Source organism: Python bivittatus, unplaced genomic scaffold (assembly GCF_059951505.1).
Source record: "Python bivittatus isolate LINGU-HERP-01145 unplaced genomic scaffold, Pbiv_v1 ctg000080_np1212, whole genome shotgun sequence".
NCBI lineage: Eukaryota > Metazoa > Chordata > Lepidosauria > Squamata > Pythonidae > Python > Python bivittatus.
The window spans coordinates 65,726,182-65,747,789 of record NW_028277035.1 but is presented as its reverse complement, the minus strand read 5'-3'; the positions used below and the strand labels follow the sequence as shown (position 1 = coordinate 65,747,789).

The following is a 21,608-nucleotide window of genomic DNA, read 5'->3' as shown; positions in this document are numbered from 1 at the left end:
AAGTGAGTGGAACTTAGCTATATTGCAAGAGTTGGTCACTATGATGTAGACCAAATCAAGAAACTGACTCCATAGGAAGACTAGAACTATACATTTTATTGATAAAGGCTATAGTAACAGAAGTTTACATGCCTGACTGTGTTTTCCCTTCCCGCCCTCTAATACCGAGTCAGAGGGAGCCAATCTGAGTCTCTTTCTAGTACTTTCCTGCCTCCCTGGATTCAACATATGTTTCTGCACCTGTTGTTGTCTTAATGGCTTCTGGATGGCTTCTCCAAGGTCACTGTCAGCCCCAGTAGAAAATCAGCTCCACCATAAGATCAGAACTGCACTTGAGTTTGGCTACATACCCTGCGAATCTGATTGTGCCGTACCTTCTCCCCTTATATTCCAGGGAATTAGGGAGGTGACCTCCTGAATCATTTCCAAATATTATCTGTCTGCTGCAAACTTCAAATACATCCCCATTCCCCACCCCCACCCTGTAGCTGCCCTGACAATGGATCTTGCCTATCTCTGTCAAGGTCATATTCCTTACTCTACAGCCATCTCCATAGCTCTCAAGAGTCACAGTAGTGTTCACCCGACCCCAAGCATCCTAAAACTAAATTTGAAGTCATTTTAAAAATAAAAAATGGCTGAACCATTATGAGATCTTGACATTTAATGCAATTTCAGGTTGCTTCTTAAGGTATAGCCAAAAAATCTCTGGGATAAGGTCACTGAAATCTTGTAAGAAGATTTTGACCGGTTTCATTTCTGATGCCAAATTGCTGGGCCATTCCTTGGTTTTTATTTTATTTATGTGTGTTATGAGAATGCATGCAGAGTAGAATTTCTCTTCCCAATATAAATCACAGGATTGTGATGAATAGCTGGTAATCTATACATAGTTATGGATTTTGTTTTCATATTTTTCTTTGGATGTCCACAGTACCCTCTCTCTTATAATTCACAGTAGATGGATGTATCTTGATTGTTAAATGAAATTGCTGCCATGCATCACAGCTGAAGTTTCCTTTCCTTTTTCCTTAGAACTGGAGCCATCCATGTAGGAGATCGGATATTAGCTATTAATAATGTCAGCCTGAAAGGGAAGCCCCTGAGCGAAGCCATTCATCTACTTCAAATGGCTGGAGAGACAGTAACCCTGAAGATCAAAAAGCAAACCGAAAGTAAGTTTGGACTCCTCACTCTGAAGTATTCCTGTCTCAAAAGGATACAGAGATTTGAAAAAGTTTGGAAAGGTGCCCTTTTCCTCTGGCCTTCAGGAAAGGGAGCGTAGTGCCATGTTTTCCTACTTTTTTGTTTCAATGGATGGTGAAGACAAATCAAATGTCTTGTAATGTTTGAGCATCAGATTTGACAGGAAAGGAGGCCTATTCCTGAGTTTTTCTACAACTCAGTTCTCAGCAATTTTCTTAGAAATTTAATGCTGTACAGTATCAAAACAGATTTGAAAAGTTTGGAAAGATGCCCTTTTTCTCTGGCCTTCAGGAAAGGGAGTGTAGTGCAATGTTTTCCTACTTTTTTGTTTCAATGGATGGTGAAGACAAATCAAATATGCATTTTTAAAAGTTCCACCAGGGTTATCTCTGGACTGTTATCATTTAACAGTCCAATGCACTGTATCATTTGTTTCTACAATATTAAAACTGCTGTTCCTCTTAGACATTTAATAGGGTCACTTATTTATAGGAAACAGCAGCTTCTTGGAAGATTTCTTTAAAAACAAGGAGAGGGGGGAAATGCACAGAGCAGCAGTGACCCACTGATAGAGATCATCCTTATACAGTCACTTCAGAATCTGATTTAAGATGCTGACTAAGTGCTAGGCTGTCTCATTCATACATAGTATGTATGTATATATTTCAATTCTAACATAAAAAGCCAAGGACATTATAGTTCTTTTGTGTAACGTTTCTCTTTCTTCTTTGAAACCTAGCAAGCACCTGTGTTTTGATACTGTACAGCATTAAATTTCTAAGAAAATTGCTGAGAACTGAGTTGTAGAAAAACTCAGGAATAGGCCTTCTTTCCTGTCAAATCTGATGCTCAAACATTACACATCAGACTCTGTAGCCTGAGAGTTTCTTTTTCTTAACTTCATAATGCAGCAACAGTTTCTTGTCTGGAACAAAGGTTATTCTATACTGTACTGTACTGTACCGTACCGTACCGTACCGTACCGTACCGTACCATACCATACCATACCATACCATACCATACCATACCATACCATACCATACAATTCTAGGGTTGGAAGAGACCTTGGAGGTCTTCTAGTCCAACCCCCTCCCCAAGGCAGGAGTCTTCGTACCATCTCAGACAAATGGTTGTCCAATCTTTTCTTGGAAACCTCTAGAGATGGAGCACCCCAAGCTGTTCCACTGCTTAATAGTTCTCACTGTTAGGAAATTCCTCCTTATTTCCAGGTTGGACCTCCCTCTGATGAGCTTCCACCCATTGCTTCTTGTCCTACCCTCAAGTGCTATGGAGAATAAATCAACACCCTCTTCCCTGCGGCAGCCCTTCAAGTATTGGAAGACTGCTATTATGTCTCCCCTCAGTCTTCTCCTCGTTAAGCTAAACATACCTAGTTACTTTAGCCATTCTTCATAGGATTTGGCCTCTAGACCCCTTATCATCTTTGTTGCTCTTCTCTGCACTCTTTCTAGGGCCTCAACAGCTTTTTTGTATTATGTTTACATACATGCATACATAGATGTTTTTTGTTAAAGAGATTTTTAACAAACAATACAAATTTTAGAGAAGAAATAAAGAAAATAAAGTAGTGAACAGATAAGAAAGGAATAGAGAAAAGAAAAGAAGTAGAAAGGGGGAAAAAAAGAAAAAATTATAAAGAAGCAGTTTCCAATCTTCATAACAGTGGTTGTAGATCCATTTACATTTTAGCCTCTCTCTCTAAGGTTACATCATGATTTCCTTCTTTCCATAATCTACCCTTTTTAATCATCAAACTCATAAATCACAAGTTCATTTTTTTCTTTTTTTGGGAAAAAAGTCCATAAGGGGTTTCCAGTCACTGATAAATGTAGTAAGCTGATCTTTCTTTAAGCAAACAAGTTAATTTTGCCATCTCTCCTAGTTCTGTCATCTTCACCAACCATTCCTCCATTATGGGTAAAAGGATCTAACTTTCAAAGAAATAAAATTCACTTTCAAGTCCAACATGAGATGGAGGAACGGGTCTCCCTCCTTCAGCTACTTCCTTTCATAAAGACATGTCACTAAGTAGTCACTAAATAGTTTAATTTTCCTACCTGATGGAAAATACCATTTTTCTGCCTCACTCATTCAAGCTTTCAGCACAGAGTACTTTGTGGGAGCAATCTTTCACCTCTTCCCCATCATCATTCATATATTAGATCTCTATGATGGAAGACATGAGTGAGGAGGTCCAAGGTCATAGGGAGGGGGAGAGGAATCCCAAGCATCTTGCTTGTAGGTAAATGTACTTAAGGTCATTGGCAGCAGTGATCTGCATTTTTTTTTAAGTCTAGAAAAGTGCTATTTGTACATTTCTTATCAATTATGGCCTTGCAGGTTGAGGCCAAAAAAGATTTAAGAAAGAAGGAAAAACACCCTAACCTTGCTACAATGCTGAAGCAGCCTGCGTTCTCTGTGAGATATAGCATCAGGCCTGCATTTTGTGACATTTATGCATATTAGTTGGTTGTTACGACAGTATATAGTATAAAAGACACCAAACAAATTGTGGAATATCATTAACATTTTGTGCCTCCACATGCATCTTTCTTTGGATCCCAGGGACTTTTCCACAAAAATCTGGGAGTATGAATGAGGTCAGCGACATAGAGGATGATTTGGCTGACTCTCAGAAATCCAACAAGCTCTCCGAGGTGTATTCCACCACAATCCCCAGCGTGGATAGTGCCATGGAATCCTGGGATGGCTCGGGTATTGATACAGAATATGGAAGCCAAGGTAAGTTGGCCTTCCTGTTCCTTTGTGTGAGTATGTGAGTTACTACATTGTTTTCATTGCAACTCATTTCTGATAAAATGTATTTGTGTCCTCCAACTGTGTTATGAATTTTTGAGGAACTTTCAAAAAACAATGGGTCTGATGGACTGGGCTGGCTATATCCCTGCCTGTACTCACTATCAACACTATTATGAAGTGGGTCTCTCAAGACCTTAAAAGAAAGATTGTCAAAAGACCAAGCCACATCAGACTCCTGTATTTCCAACAGACAGCGTCTGCCCCAATAGTGCTGGAAAGAAGTAGATGGGGTTTATAGGGTTGGTGCAAGAGTGACAATCTGTCCTGCTCTCACACAAAATTGCATGTGTACCAGTGTACACTGTCATGCTCCCTTCTGTGGCCTTGGCAAGTGAATGTAGTGTCAATAAGTTGCTCAATACGGTGTAATATTTACTGGACAAATATACAAGTAGTGCATTCACTAGAACGCCTTAAGAGGTTAACCTTCCCTTAGCTGGCCCTCTCCAGCTGCATTAGGCTACAATTTTCATTGTTTCCAGCCAGCATAAAAATGCTACAGTGACTGGGATGGATGGGGAGTGTAGTCTAAGATCTCCAGAGAACTAGGCTGGGGGAAGGCTATATTAAATGATTGCCATGAGACTATTTAGTCTTTTCTCACCTATTCTGCCATCACTCCAAATTGCTATTTGCTTGTTGAAAGCAGGAGAGACCTATGTTATACCTACATAAACATATATTAATACCAGGCATGATGAATTCATGAAATAATTGCATTCTGCAATTTTTTTCTCTTTGACAAGAAGATGAATAAAGTTCTCTTTTTCATTTTTTCTATTTGACCAGGTCAGAATAATTTTAGGATATATAATTCTTTGTTGACTGTTCCACTTAGGGATGTTCATCAGAGAAAAAAAGGAAGCAGTAGTGAAGGATGAAAATCACAATATTAGATTGAAACTGGACCTTTTATTATTCCATTCTATAAATTTCTCTTGTTTTCATGGATGTTATGATTGCTGTGATTCTAAACATTTGGAGACATACACTTTGTTTACAGACGTTCTTGTCTAGAATGAAGGGTTTACAGATTAACCAATTGTTCTGGAAGTTTCCCTATCCTGAGGTATTGGGGATTTTGTGGATGGCGCTTCTCGACCCATTTCAAGCCAGTTGCCACAGAAAACTAATCTAACTGATGTGGTTCAGATGTGGGATGTTATGATCCAAAATGGAAGGTTGAAAGTTCACTTCTAGCCATAGAGACTCACTTGGGCTGATCACTATCTTTCAGCCCCTACTTCACAGAATTATTGTTCTGGAAATACTGTTGGAAAAGAACACGAAGTATATTATGTTGCCTTGAAATCCTGATGAAAAGGCAGAATATAAATATAACAAGCAAATGAGGGGCTGAAATAATTGCATAAAATAGGGGCAGGGCTTCAGTTGCGTGGTTGTGGTTACCATCTTGACTTTTTTCATCCCCTCTCTGCAGAGACCTCTGTGAATAATCTTTTAAAATTAACTAGCAGCCTTAAACTTTATTTTGGGGGGAAATGAGGTATCATGAGCAAATAAATGGGCAACACAGAAACCAGGTGAAAAACCACAAGCTTCTGAATGCTCTTCCCTCCAAGTTGTAGCAGAATGAGGAGCCTGCTAGCCAACACAGCTGAAAATGCCATTTCCTGCCTGCTACATCACCATCTTGCATCCTGTTTCTGTGCCCCCTTGTACTTTCCTTCCCTGCTTTTCATTATCTTCTTGAGTCTGTGGTCCCTCATTCATCCAACTCCACTTGGATGCATCTGAACCCAGCCTTTTTTTTCCAGTTTTGCACTCCAATCCTGACAAAGTCCCCCTTGCTGGTAGTGAGAAATCTATTTTTCAGCAGTGATAAATGCTTAAATAATTTTTCCCTGTTAATCCAATCAGTTCACTTAAGCTTTGAACAAATAGGGAATCCTCTGCTTGGCTGGTGGGCAATTTTGTCCTCTCCCACCCTTCCTCCACTTTCTGATCCTTTAGAACCGTCCTGGATACGTTACTGAACTGAGGGATGGGCTGTGTTTCAAAGCGGGCATTAGAGCTTCCTTCCTTCACTTATTTTCTTGACACTGGGTGATATCATATGAACCCAGAAAAAGATGCAGCTTCTTTAAGGCAAGTAGAGTGTAAGTACCCCCCCCCCACCCAGTCCAGCCAGCATGCCTAATGGCAAAAGGCCCAGATTCCCCATCCTGTTATAAGAAGCATTTAAGGTAATGTAAAATTACAACAAGACAACAATGCAATAATAGAAGCTGATACAGGAAGTTTGTTCACTAGCAGAGCAGGATTCACATCTCATATTACTTTCAGATTTTTTTTTTCTTTTACTAGTAGAATCTTCTAGATGCTTCACTGGGGAAAGTCCAATGTCACTTGGCTGGAACATTTCTTCACTTGCATAGCCATCTGGCCAATTTAACATCTCTTTAGGGCACAAGATGAACTGTTTGCACTGCAGAGAGTCAATCCCACTCCCCTTTCTCAGTTTTGCTGACAAGAAGCAGTTCCATCAATGAAAACACACCGTTGGATTTCTCATCCAGTATAATTTTCTCAGCAATAGCAGTCAAATAATCTCTCTCTTCCTCTTGTGTTTTCCCTGCTGCCCCAAATCCAGTAGGTACCTACTTGCCACAGGCTGTTGGCATTGCTCTTCATCCCCATGAATGGAGATCCAGCAGGCAGAAGAGCAGTACTCCTCCTGGAGACCCCAGGAAGAGCTACCCTTTTATGCATGGCGGTTTCAATGAGGAAGACTGGGAGAAGCCCAGCAGGTATGTCAGGCTCTTTGGGAAGGACAGGGGAGAAGTGAATGAGTATTTCACCTATTGCAAGAGTCAAGCATCCGGTCATGGTTGTTTTAAGAGGGGGATGATTGTGGTGGAACAGGCTTTTAAATGAGCCTCCTCCTCTCTAAACTGTAATTCTAATTGGCATTGTCAGCACAAATTATTAAGGTATTTAAAAGTGTCAGCTTTGCTGACATAAAAGTTGATATGAAACTTTAATGAAAAGCTGTGATGCGTACATGGCAATAGTGTAGGAGGATGAAACAACTCTATCTAATCAAACTTTCATACTGGTGCTTTGTAATGCCCATGCATTTTGGGATGCAGTGTTTCATGAATGCATTAATTGAGAAGGAATTAACAATTCAGAATCTAGCAATTCTCTTGAAATCATGGAAATCTGCTTCCAAGGGAATTACTACATTCTACTTTCAAGAAATTCCCTATATGCCCTTGAAAGTGCGTACTGTTAGGGGCACAGGTAGATTTTTATAAATACAGTTGCATACCAACTGGATTGGCTGGTTTTTTCAAATGTACAGTATTGTGTAAAGACATTTTTTCCCCAAAGGTGATGTACAATGATCCCTGTGGGCGAAGCAGGTCAACCATTACTGGAAGGAGCTGAATAATGTCCCCCAAATAGGTCCTCTATTGTTAATGCAGATCAGAATTTCATCACATTCTTACCTTCATAGATTTCTATCAGTCTGAATGTTTCTATCTCCACAAGATGATAATCAGAAGTACAATGAATTTATCTTTAAAGTATTCAGATCTATTTCTAGTTTCCTGAAAATGGAATATATTATACAGAACTAAGCTTGCATTTGCATTTTGCGAGCATAATGGAGATTGCAAGTGGAACGGCAGCAGAGGCATTCTTCAGAATCCATTGGTTTGGCAAAATGATGAAAGCAGCATCTTATCATCATGATGCAAGCTCTGTTTCTTTCATATGTGTACGCAATGTCATGATGCATGTCCAAAAGAGGCCATGTTGCTTTTGTCATTTCGCTCTGGCTTGTGTGGAATAAAATGCACTTGATGTTCTGAAGTCAGCATTTGGTCTCCTTTGAATGTTCCAGTTTTGTGTCTGAAGCATTGTTTTGATAATGATGGCCTGTTATTCAGTGTTCTACATTTGATCTTTGAGTGTCAAGATTTTAATGGCCAGCTGCATAGGTGTCTGCAGGGTGTAGTCAAAAAGGTCAAGATGGCAACCACAACAATGGGATTAAAGCTCCACCTGTTTTTTTGTGTCAACAGGAAAAAGCGGGTGGAGCTTTGATCACACTGTCATGGCCCCCCATCTTAGCTTTTTTGACCACATCCTGCAGATGTCTTTGGCCCAATGTGAAAACTATTTAGGTTGCATGGTTATATGTCTAACACTATTTATTTATTTCCTGCTTGCTTGCTTGCTTGCTTGCTTGTTTGTGTGAGGAAAACGTAATAGACTTAGAACCACACAGGCAAAGAGATGTCCTGGTACTAAAAACTAACTTCCAGTCTTCCTTGTCAGCTGCAATGGTTCCTCTTTACACCAGAACAGCAGGGAGACTTCTAGAACCGAGTTTGACCTATGTTACCCAGTCTGATTCTTGCCCAGTTTTCAAGCAGAGATTGGTTTGATAGCTTGAAATTGTCAAGGAGACAGAATTGGTTTCCTCTGATATCTCAGGGATACTCCATCTGAAAATGGTCTACTAATGAGTCCCTTGCCCAGGGAAGACAGCCAAGAAGGCCCAGCCAAAGGCCCTCGCATTGCTTGGATCATAAATCTTTGAGGTGGGATTCCAAAATGCCAGAAGTGACCTCCTGGTGGATGGACATGAAAGCAAAGGCAGTCTGAGAGAAAAGAACTCTGTAACTAAGGTTCGGGGGGTGGAGGGAGGAACAGGTTGAGATGAGGCTGTAGCAGCAACAACAAAAGGCAGTGGCGTAAAATTAAAAAACAAACCTTAGTTCAACATTCTGTCTATTTGTGTTACAGTTTTTTGTAGTGTTAAACCATTAAAACAATAATCATTCCCTTAGCATGGATTTCCAAAACCATTTCATGACTTTAGTTCATTTGTAATCCCTGTTTTCCCTTTCAAGACCTGATAAGTGACACCAAAACCTGGTGTGCGGCTTCTTGGAGGAAGAACGCCGGGCCTTGTTGTTTGGTTTTCCAACCTAGGAAACTGGCTAAAGCAAAGATGGTTTGTTTGCCCCAGGTGGAGCAGCGCTCCTTGGTTTTCCCAGCACTAAAGTCCAGTTCATCTCATGTCAGGGCTGAAGAAAAGATTCTGCTTTCCCTGTAACAATTCCTCCTAAATGCAGGGCCTTCTTCTTCTTCTTCTTCTTCTTCTTCTCCTTCTCTCTCTCTCTCTCTCTCTCTCTTTTTCCTGCTTGAGAGGAAATGGCAGTCACTCACTTTTAGAAGGGAGAGAGTAAAATGTTGCACTAGAGAATACAATCCAGGGGAGGACTAGAACTTCTTTCTTTCCCAAGTTAACTCTGCCACTTAATCTGAAGCTCTCAAGAATTAAGCCTGGTTCTGTCTGCTTGCCCTGTTCCGGCTGTATATTTTGGTATATTACAGCGTAACTGAATTTGGGGGAAGTTAGTTCTTACATATTGGGAGTGGCATTGTCCCCAACATTTTAACCTAACCGTGGGGCTGCTTGCCCTGAGTTGCTCATAGCCCTTCTTGGTTATTCCATGTTCATTTATTTATTTACTTAAGCTGCCTTCCCCAACCTGGTGCTCGCTGGATTTGCTAGCTGCAATTCCCAGAATTCCCTAACTAGCCATTGAGCATGATGGCTAGGAATTCTGGGAGCTGCAGCCCAAACACGTGTGAGAATGCCTGTAGGGGAAAGTTACATAAGATGATGGGACTGGGGGGGGTGGGTGCTGATTTACCCCCTTTTTTTGAAAAGGGGTGGATAACAATAAGCATAACTCTTTCTGCTCTACTATAATATATTTTCCACCATTTCATATAAAGAGAAGGGACATTAGAATAGTTTTAAACTGCAATATATTGGAAATAAAAATCTTGAGCAATGAAAATAAGGAATGAAATGAAACCTATGTGGTTTTTGCATACAGGCCCTGCTCAGTCCTCTGTATGAAGTTGTGCTGACCGTTTAATTGCTTGCCTAGTCTAGGGAAAATCATTTTTATATACATCTTTTTTACATTATATGCTCCCCTAGAGACCTGATGTATTTACCATTTTCTCACCATGTCTGTTACCCTCTGTGTTTTTCTCTCTCTTCTCAGGTGTTCTGTGTCTCAGATCTGAATTCTGTCCCATCCGCCTTTGTACTAACAGTCTCTGAGGCTCCTGGTTTACCCATCATGCATCCTTTTTTTCTTTTACTTCTCTATCTCACCAAAACGTCTTCCTAAACCTACAATCTTCCTACAGGCACTTCTTAATTTGCCCTTTTGAACTTGACATTGCTACACCAGTTTAATTCTTCCTTTTGAAGGACTTTTGCCCTGTTAGTGAAAGTGCATGGAGGTTCTGTACTTGGACTCTTTCTTGCCTGAGAAATTCATGTTGTTTGCTTTTGTATATGAAGACTCTGCCAAGTCTCTGCTTTTACTGGCGAGCCACTTGCTGTAGCCTTGAAGCTTCCGTCCTGCTCCAGAAGAGTGCTGACAATCTTTGGTTCCTACGTTACAACAGATATCCCACCCGCCAAAATGGCCTTGAGATGCCACATGAGGATAATTTTTGGCGCGTTTTTGGAGAAGCTTTGGAGGACTTGGAAACATGCGGCCAGTCTGAACTTTTGAGGGAGATTGAGGTAATGAATCTTTGAAAGCAGGCATGCCTAGCTCTTCTGTTGCTGCTGTGCCTACAGAGTTTTCCCCTTTCTACTTGTGAGTGTCTCTCTGTCATAGTGCATAGAGCAGGGAGCAAAGGTAGGGAGAACAACCTGTATTACCTTTACTCGGCCCAGCCAAGAGGCCCAAACTGTTTGTGCTTCCCTTCAAAGTAAGATCACAAGAAGCTTACAGGATACGTCTGGTTTATAAGTATAAAGTAGTGCTTCTCGCATGTTCTGCCATCATGGATGGATGTTCAGAAAATGCAGGGACCAGCCAATTAAACCAACATACCCTCCCTAATTTTTTGTCTTGAAGAACATGGGACTTCACATTTTTCAGCAAATAAAATAATGATTATGGGTGCCTTTGGGTATGTCTTCCCATCTCCTCCATTTTAAGGGTTTTCTTAAAATTGACTTTTGTAACTCCCCCTCCCAAATTAATGCAAAATTATATATTGATTTGCATTGATTCGCTCTATGTACCACATGCCATATAATAACAGTACATAGAAGATTAGGGCCAAATGCCCTCCAGCCCAATGAAACTGCACTTTTGGATACTGATCACTGCATTTCCTATTTGAACTTTTGGTTTTGGGTTGCTTGTGTGAGATCACAGTTCCATTTAACTCAAGACGGACTTAACACTCGTAACAGCTCTCAAGACTTGTCCATGTTGTAAGTTTCCTGTACTTTAGCACTCACATTGCTTATGTATTATCACTTGAACACTTCAGTGAACTAGTTTTCAGATGGATCCATTTTTGCAAATGATTACAGTCCAGCATGATAAGTAACAGCAAAAAAGAACTCCACAAATATAAAAAATGCTTGTGTAAACCGGAAGCAGCAGAAACAAGCACTGATCCATCGCTTTGTAAAAAGCAAGCAGGTTGGGAACATTGCAACTTCCTACCTTTCCCTGTTAGTGATACTGTCTCAAGGGCTCCATATAAGAATAAGAAAAAAATGTCTCATAGAATGTCTCCCACAAGTCTGTGAGCTTCACAGAGAGAAATCTCTTGATGAACATTGTGCAACATTGCCCTGGAGATGCTCACGGCATCAAAGGAGCTGACAATACCAGAGAATTTCAAGGGACTTAGCGAAACATTCATTCTTTCCACCTCAAGATATAGGGGCAGCTGCACTGAGGGACCAAAGCCATGAAGTTTAGGGTCTTGGGCAACAGTAGATATGAGATGCAAGAAATAAGTAACAAAGGTATTTGGTTTATTTCAGCAGTTTTAGTAATCAATTCCCACTCACTCCCTCGTGCATGCAAGCATAATTAATATCCCATAACCAGGCTGGCCAGGTTTTGGTTTGGAGGCAGGGAAGATGGTGTGTGGCAGGTAGACAACCTGGGTCAGAAGTCTTCTGGTGAACTCCTTGATTCCATCCTCCTTGTTGTTGTTTCCTTCAGCATTTCATACACTGTTCATGAGCACTGTCTCTGAGTACATGCTTCCTTTTTCAATTGAATTTGCTCTTAAGCTATTTTCAGAAGTGTACTCCTCTAAACCACTTCCCGCTACGTGTTGACCTTAGAATAACTGGTTTTCTGTTATTGCTACGCAGTTCTTGTCTTCCCCGTGATGACACAGAGTTCACTATGGCTTTCCTTTGATTCCTGCTTTAGGCTTTTTATAATAATAGGCAGTGAATGTGGGGAGGCAGGACGTAGGCAATAAGCAGATTGCTGGCCGGCTGACTGGAGGTGATTACAGGGGAGGTTGCAGACCAGACCACCTGGTAGACTCACCAGTGGTCTGTAGACCACAGATTGAGAATCACATATATAAAAATAGCAACAAACTTACAGACTTGTTCAAACTGTGTTCACTGTGTTCCCCAAAATTCAGAGTAACCTTTTATAAGGTTGGTAGTCCAGCTGCTTGACACTCCTTGCATAACATTGCCCAGACAAAAAGTGGGTCTGTTGTCTTCTTCCTACTCGAAAGATGACTCATGACTTGCTTGAAACAATCACATTCCTTCTAAGCCTCAGGGGAGCTACTTTGCATAACAGGGCAACAATGACTTGGAACTTTATGACACTGCCTATTCACATACTCTATTGGCTGGATCCAGTGGACATTTCTTATTGCCACAGAGGCAAGTGGACTCATGATAAAGCTTGGACAGAAATTGCCATTCAGTAGCAAACAAATCTGAAGCATATTGATCAATGTTGTCTTCCAGTGTCTCAGAATATCTTTGTGTTTTCTTATCTCTCTTTTGATGGAGAGGATGCTAGACATATGGAAGAGCTGGCAAAATGTGAGATTACTTTAGCAGAGCTCTGGGTATTTGTTGGAGAAGGCAGAACTTAAGATCTGCAGGGCTTTGTTTCATATCAACATAAACTTCACAAGATTTCCTTTCTCTTGTATTACTGATCCCATTCTATTGTTTTTCTTTGGTTCTGTTTCCCCATAGGCATCCATCATGACTGGGAGTGTACATAATCTGAGTCTTGATGGGGGCAAGTTGCCCAGGAACTCTGTGAACCAGTCAGGACTGAGCCCAGCAAGGAAAAGTAACCTCAAGAGCTCAGGTGAAGGGCAGAGCAACAGCAGCGTGACCCCTACCAAGAATGACAAGAATTTGGAGATAAAGATGATAAAGGATGAGATTCAAGAAATCATGTCTCCAACTCCTCTTGAGCTGCATAAAGTATGTGTGTGTGCATATGTGCATGCTGAATAATGGTTTCACAGTATGTGTGGCATCTGTGAGGTATCTCTCATGAGCCTTGGAATTTTTTTTATTTTTGAAAGAGCTAAAGAAAATACAGTGGCTGCTTCATTGGCTGCTTAGTTCTGTCTGAGCACCGAATAGTAGGGAGTGAAGCATTCCACTAGGCCCATACCATCAAGGGTCCTCCTGTAGGGATTCAGCCTCTCCTCCCATTCCCTTGGAACAACACTGACTTAGATAACAGGTCAGTGGGAAGTGCTAAGGTTGGTCCCTCCATCTCTAGGGAAGCCTGGAAATTCTACTGAGTAAAACCATGGAAGGTCACCACTGACTACTGGCCACCACTGGCCACCACTGGCCACCACTGCTTAGTATAAGGCAGCCTCCAGTGACAGGAAAAGCAGGTCTTATCTGCCACCAGTATCAGAGGAATGAAGTCCCCCTTGTGCCCAGAATAAGAAGAGAATCTCTACCATGTCTTTCATAATTGCTCTAAATATCATGTTATTGGTGTCAGCCAGAGATTGGGTGGGGATTCCTGCACTGGACCCACAATGATGTTTTCTTTTTCTCTGTTTATCATTCTGAAAAACTTGAAGTTCAAAATATGAATCCTGTGGTTATCAGAGATATCTAATGACATGTAAACCATTAACCTCTTGAATGGGAATATTTACTCTGGCATGGACCTTTCCCACAAGATTTTTGGTTACTGGAATTACTTCAAGATTTAGTTAAAAATCAAACACTCTATTTACACAGTCAAGGGTTCATCTGGGGGCAAGCTGAGGCAACCTGTTTTGAACTGGAGCATTCCCTTTCCTATTTTTGTTTGTTTTGTTGGTTAAAACTGAGATTATTCATTTAATGTCTCCATTTAGTCTGCTACCTTAAAAATGATGCTGATAATTTGCTTAACTAGCCTTATTCTGTGTAATAAGCAATTTCATGGTCTTTCAGTCATCATTATTATGGACAGATGTTAGAAAACAAGCCTAATTCCCACATCTTGCCTTTATTTTATTACCTCAATGAATATATCTCAATGGGCCTTCCAAGGTGTGAAATCTGCATTATCCCATTTTTACAGCCCTCTTGGTTCTCCAGTTGTTTTTCTCAGGGGGAAAAAAAACAGCAGGAGCCATGATAATATATTAAGAAATTCGATAAAATGAGGCTAGTTTTATTTACAGTAAGCGTGGAAACCGATCCTGGCATCCTCTTTAGAATCACCAAGTTAGAAGCGGCCAGTCAGACCACTGAGCTACTTGCCCGATGCAAAGTATCTACAACAGAAGGCTGACTAACCTCCACTTGTAAACACTGAGTGAATAGGAGCCCGCTGAGTAATTAATTCCACCATCAAATTTTTACTACTGTTAGAGAGTGTTTTCCTAATATTCAGTTAGAACATTCTGTTAGAATCTGTCTTCCTATAGCTTACATCTGTTATCCAAGTCTCAACTTTGGTGTGTCATCCTTTCAGATATTTAAAGGGTACCATCATACCTATTTCGGTTGGCTAAACATTCCCAACATCTTCACTCTTTCTTCAAAGGATGCTATTTCTAGCTCTCTGATCATCCTCATTGCCCTGCTGTAAACTACCAGTTTCTCTGAATCCTTCTTAAATGCTATGCCTGGAGCAAGATGGGGTTTGGTGTGAGATCTGGCCAAAGCAGAATAAAGGGGAACAGTTCTCGTGATCTGGAAGTTGTACTTCTGTTGTATCTAAAATTGCATTTCTCTTCTTGTCAGCCCCATCACATTGCTGATGCTTATTCCATTTGCAATCAACTACTATTCCAAGTTTTTTTTTTTCATAAGTGTTATTATCAACCTAGGTATCCTCCATCCTGTTACCTATGCATATGATTTCTGTTTAAAGTTAAAGAATTTAACTTTACATTTGTCTCTGTTAAATTTCATTCTGTTATTTTCAGCCTGTTTTCTGGCATCAAGGTTGCTCTTTTTTCTGTCTAAGATATTGGCTATCCCTCCCAATTTTGTGTCATTTGGTAATTTGATAACAAGCATTCCTTAAGTGTCCCCTTCATCTCTTCATCCAATTCATTAGGAAAATGAAATATAGATAGTCCTCGCTTAACATCCACAATAGGGACTGGAAAATTGGTTGTTAAGCAAGTCACCATGTGACCAGACCCAATTTTATGACCTTTTTTATGATGGTCATTAAGCAAATCACATGGTCGCTAAGCTAGTCCAGCTTCCCCAATGGACATTTTTTGCCAGAATTGTATTTATTTATGTATTTATTTATTTATATTTCAAATTTAGATACCGCCAATCTCACAAAAAGTGACCAAAAATTTGCTTAAGACTGTCTTAAAAAAGGTTGCAAATTGTGATCACATGACTGCAGGAGGTAGTGCAATGGTTTGTGATGGTTGTGTGAGTACAGTGGTACCTCGGGTTACAAACTTAATTCGTTCTGTGACTCTGGTCGCAGCCCGAATTGGTCGCAACCCGAAGCAAATTTCCCCATAAGGTTCAATGTAATTACCATTAATCCATTCTGGCGTGGAGGACAGGGAGGTGGCTATTGCTTGGAGGGAGAGTCCCCCTCCCTATGACCACGTGTCAGGGGTGGAAGAATGGCCGCGGACCATGTGTCAGGGGCGGAAAATGGCCGCGGACCACGTGTCAGGCGGAAAAATGGCCGCAGACCACGTGTCAGGGGTGGAAAAATGGCCACGGACCACGTGTCAGGGGCGGAAAATGGCCACGTATCCTGTTCATACCCCAAGGCGGAGTTCGCAAACTGAAGCAAAATTTTGCGGCCGGAGGTGGTCGTAACCCGAAAAGTTCGTTAACAGAAGCGTTCGTAACCCGAGGTTCCACTGTACAGGTCATAAAGCACTTTTTCTGAGGCCGTTGTAACTTTCAACTGTCATTAAAGGAATGATTGTTAAACAGGGACTACCTGTAAAATACAATAAAATATATACATGCATACATACCTATTCATACCTCCCTACATACCTGGTATAAGCCTAGGACTGAACCTCATTTGACATCAATTTGATGAGGAACTGTTGATGAATTTTTAAGCCAGCTGTCTCCTTAATTGTCATCCACTTAAAAGCCAGCTGTCCACATAATTATCTAACCCACATTTAGCTAGCTTGCTAATCAAAATGCTATGGATTCCTTTTTCAAATGCTCTGCTAAAACCAGGATATAGTACATTTACATCATTTCCTCAATCTATTTAGGAAGTTAATTGATGAGAAAAGGAAATTTAGTACAGCAAGACTTGTTCTTGACAAATTTGTGTTGACTTTTGATAATTGTTTTTAAGGTGCTTAGAAATGAGAATTGAAGTACAATATATGGATACACTACTACATGGGTGTGTAATCCACAGCTTGTAAGCAGGTCTTGAACTCTTTTTGTTGCCTTCCAGATAGAAACTGGAGCTTCTGACTTCTAAAAGGATTCTTGCCCCTGCCTTCCTGGAATTAATTTTTATTGAAGTCTTTTTGAATATACACCTGATTCAAGAGAAACAAACTTTTCATTAAATGGAAAAGGGGCAACTTTAAGGCTATAATATTTGAAGCTTCTATTAGCATACCTGATTGCAACATACATATATACTGTTTTGATTAACAATATTCATTATGAATCCTGATATTAGATTAGAAAAATTAAGCGTTCTATTTAGTATCTCACCCTCTTTCACCTAACTGTTCTGCTTGGGATCAAGGGGTCCATGTCATTGGACATCTATCAGAGCCAGTTGCTCCACTCTTGGACCTGCTGTTCTCTTTGAGGTTGTTGCCTGCTCCTGTAATTTCTGAGCAACCAAACTGTGGCAGGAGTGAGAAAAGAAGCAATTATTTTTTATCATCTCTTCTTTTTGTTTGAGCATTAGGATATTATGCTGACAATCTTCCTCCTCCTCCTCCTCCTCCTCCTCCTCCTCCTCCTCCTCCTCCTCCTCCTCCTGTTCTTCCTCCTATTTAAAATTCCCCTTTTTGAGTAGCTGTCTTGAGCTCTCAAAATCTCAATTTTATCTGGAAAGAAATCTAAGGAGAAGTTGGCTATACAGGGCAAAATGAGTTGTAAATAATCATTAGTTTTCCCTCATGTTCTAGGCAAGAGGTATGGTTCTCTTCCTATGCTCATTAGGCATTTGACCTCCAGGTTATGTCAGTGTTCAGCTCTTTACTTGGTCCTTCATGGATCTATTGATTTGCTTACCTAGAGGTATAATGAGAAATAACACCATTTAGGAAGCACTGAACACCCATATCAGAAACATTCAGTTGAATATTAGCACTTTCAGATTAAAAACACGTGCTTCAAACTTGCACTCAGCCCTATGTTCTACAATTTTTTGTGCTAAATACCCTTAGGGAGAAAATAAAATCCTAACTGTTGAACATCTTTTGCCTTTTTTTCAAAAAGATACTTTACATAGTTAGTGGGTAAATTATATTTTTATTTTCTGCCCCGAGAGTTCCTTCAATCAGGTACTTCTAAAAATATATGTCCCTTGTTCAGCAAGATTGTTTCATTGCTTATAAGCTTAGTGCCTTACAAGAGGGTTGGAAGGAGAGAAGAGGCAGATAAGGGAACTTTTATGGCCTTAGCTGGCCATCAGATACCCACTCTGTCATAACCTTTTTCCAGGCTTTTCACAGATAAATTGCAGCTTGTTGGCCAAAAACCAAGCGATTTCACCCAGTGTGTATTGATCATTAATCTGTACAACCCTGGCATTCTGATCCAAAATAACTGCACCCATGTTACAAAAGATTGTTCTCCCCAACTCACCCCATACTCAGATTTTGAAATTGGTAGCATGTTTTAATCTTCCTTCCTTCTCTCATTCTGTTTCCTCTCTAATCATCAAGGGGCTTTCTCCTCCCTCTTATGCCCAAGTACTGTTTACCTTTCAATCTCTTTCTCCTACCTGATTAGAAATCTATCTGTCTCCTTTCTTGCCTGCTTTTTCTACCTCACCTAAGCCTTTCCTCATCTCTGGTGAGCACCATAGAGTTAGCCAAATACTGTAGTATAATTATGACTAATATCTCTCCTTTCATAATAAAAGCCATATTGGTGTACCTAAATTTCTGATTGTTTCTTTACCTTTTCCACAGCCAAATACTGTTTCCAGCTCTGGGATGAACTGGTTTGGGGTTAAAATCCCTGATATGTATCATTTGGGGGTACATTGTAGCATGTAGAATGGGACCAGATGAAGAGGACAGGCAGTCCCAATGCACAGAGAAAGATCATCTGAGGGTATCTGATCAAGGTTCCTTCCCACCTCTCAAAACCAGAGCACAGCATGGCTAATGATACCAATTTTGACACCAAAGGGTTGCCAACTCTCCAGTTTTTAGGAGCAAAGAGCACATTTGGAATTTGGAACACATCAAAATGCCTGTCACAAGGTAGCTTGCCCATTAACACGGCTCTCATGTTGGGAGTGATCAGTTGCAAACATCCGTTTACTGTAAGACAAACTGGTGAGGATACTCCAGCCCTGATCTTTCCCCTTCTACCCCCTCAAAGATGCTCCCTACTTTTTTCCAGCTCAATTTGTCTTTTTGGATAAAAATACAACCCAAACACTGTACTTTAATGCCCTGGGTTGTTGTGAACACCCTCCTTCATTTTAAAGAATAAATCTGGAATACATATGGAACTCAAAGGAATTCTTAGAAATAATTATGATTCTAGTACTGTGTTTTGTAACATACCAGCTTCCCATTAAAAAAAAATACAAGTATCTAAAGAATATTAAAAGGTGAGTGGAATAGGGAACTGATTAGTGTCCAGGGCATCATGGAGACCTCAGTACTGGAGGATAATTAGTCAGAATACAGTCAAAGATTATCCACTGTTAATGAACCAAAGCCAGTCATAGACTCTGCATCTTTCAGAGTGACTTGTGTAGTTATTAAATGATGCAGTTTTGAAGACACTGTGATAAGCTAGTGGGGCTGAGTGCCTGAATGCCTATCAGCAGGTGTTCAAGGGTAGACTGGGTAGTTATGAAATGTTCAGGCTAAGTGAATGCAGGTGTTTAATCACTTTTCTGTGCCTATGTCATCACAAATCATTGATATGTGTGACTAAGTTCCTGCATACAAGTGTCTTCTATCCTCTTAGAAAGCATGGTTTATATTCGCCATGGATAGCAGCTTCATGATTATTCTTAATAAAATAGTGTCATGTTACTCTTTTGGAGCAGGATATTAGTTGTATTATCAGGAGTTTCTGAACACAGATCTCTGGATGATTCCAATATAGCCAGTTAAAAACACTCCTTGTGCAATATAACATGAATTTCTTTTTTATTTACCTGCTCTTCCTTCAAGGAACTGAAAGTGGCAAACTTTGATAATGGATCTCACACCTGTAATATTTTTTTAACACTCTGGTAAAATAGTTCATATTGAGAGAAAGTAAGTTGTCCCAAGGCAATGGCTAAGTAAGGTCTTGAATTCAAGTCTTCAGTGTCTGATAAATAAGCTAGAGTGGTACAGTGGGCACTTCATTTGCCCAAGTTGTTGAATATTTTATAATGTCACTCCCTGCAAGCTCTTCAGCACCTCCATCTTACACACCCAGGTTGATTTTTACTGTCAACCCAATTAACGTTACCTTTTCCTATAGATGACAATTTATAAGGATCCAGAGACTGAAGACTTTGGGTTCAGTGTCTCCGATGGCTTGCTAGAAAAGGGTGTCTATGTGAATATGATCCGTCCAGCTGGGCCAGCTGACCAATGTGGACTCAAGCCTTATGACAGAGTCCTCCAGGTAATAAATCACAAGGGAGGGGGAAGAGGAATAAAAAAAATGGTTTCTTAAAGAGTTTTTAGAGGTGTTTGCTCTCAGCCAACTGTGTACATGAGATTATTGGGGGATCCTACCTAAAACCTGCTCATCCCTCTTTCTTCACGTTGTGCAGTTTCACTGATAGAAAGGCACCTGTGCTTGTGTCACTCATTTAAAATTATGTCTCTGTGTTCTTCAGTCTGTCTTCAACTCTACAGCACTAGCATTCAGCTAAGCTTTTGCTCCATAATTCTGCCCCTTCTCCACCACCCAGTCATCATGCTGAGAAAAGCCACTCAGTTATTTTTAATTATTTTTGTTAGTCATTGCCTTCTCCTACACCGTTCCTCCCGAAGGAGCACAATGCAATAAACAAAAAGAAGGAACAGTAAAGCAATCTTCAATAAAAGCAATTAGATAAACAAGCAACAATAAAAGCAAGCTGAAATAGACGTAGACAATAAAAACATTCCAATTAAAACAAAATTCATGTTAAAAAGCAACAAATCTCTCCGTTTTTTTCAGGGGAATGGAAGATTGGAAGGACAGATGGCTTTTCCCTATGGGTGCAGAAGAGATTTAAAAAAAACAGCTGGTGAAGGGAGTAGCAAGACAGGGTCACGATTGTAGCACAACTTCTTTTCCCCTCTGCCTTCGCCCCAAAGAAAACCCTTCCCCCACCTTGTTGTTTACCACAAGAAGGAATTTGCTTTTAACAGGCAAGAACGGTAAAGCACATAAAGGGAATTGCTGGCAAGATAGATAATACCTTACTGGCCAACTTTAACAGTCTAGCTAGATCATTCTGGTCTCTGCTAACTGCCCCACAACCAGTGGCAATAAGACATGACCTAAGGTCACGGCATGCTTGGTTTGACCATGAATGCCGTGAAGCCTGGGATTCTTTAAATTATCATTTCAAGCTATATAAAGAGATTCCTGGCTCCTGTACAGTCTCTGAGCTAGTGAAACTGAAAAAACAGTACAAACAGTTAATCTGTCAAAAAAAAAAAAGGGAAGCCATATGGACATCCTGGCAACGCTTGATAGAGGCTGCCAGTGCAAAAAGTCCAGCCATCTTTTGGAGAATGGTAGCTCCATCTTTTTCTGATAATACTTATAGTTCCTTGCCGCACATACCAGCCCATATATGGGAACAATATTTTGTTACCCTATATAGTCAAGCAGAAAATTCCTTGGCAGATTTAGAGTTGGATGTGTCCTCTCTCCCCTATTGGCCCCTGGTCTCATACTCAGAGATCAGAAACATAATCAAACAATTTAAACCAGGGAAAGCCCCAGGAGCAGATTTCATTACAACTGAAGTAATAAAAAATAACCTGGATTGGTGGATTCCTGTGTTAGCTTCACTTTTCACAGCAATAGATCGTCTGGCTGTGATACCAGAGGACTG

The 21,608-nt window shown here is 40.4% G+C and overlaps 1 protein-coding gene across 1 annotated transcript in view; it reads left to right on the top strand.

Annotated features, from left to right (window-relative positions):
- Window positions 1-21,608, top strand: part of GRIP2 (glutamate receptor interacting protein 2) — a 125,443-nt gene that overhangs the window by 98,679 nt on the left and 5,156 nt on the right. Inside the window, exons 18-23 of the mRNA XM_025165524.2 lie at window positions 1,036-1,175; window positions 3,793-3,969; window positions 6,662-6,818; window positions 10,522-10,642; window positions 13,112-13,348; window positions 20,030-20,176. Of these exons, the coding sequence (XP_025021292.1) occupies window positions 1,036-1,175; window positions 3,793-3,969; window positions 6,662-6,818; window positions 10,522-10,642; window positions 13,112-13,348; window positions 20,030-20,176 (979 nt within the window). The remainder of the gene's footprint in view (window positions 1-1,035; window positions 1,176-3,792; window positions 3,970-6,661; window positions 6,819-10,521; window positions 10,643-13,111; window positions 13,349-20,029; window positions 20,177-21,608) is intronic.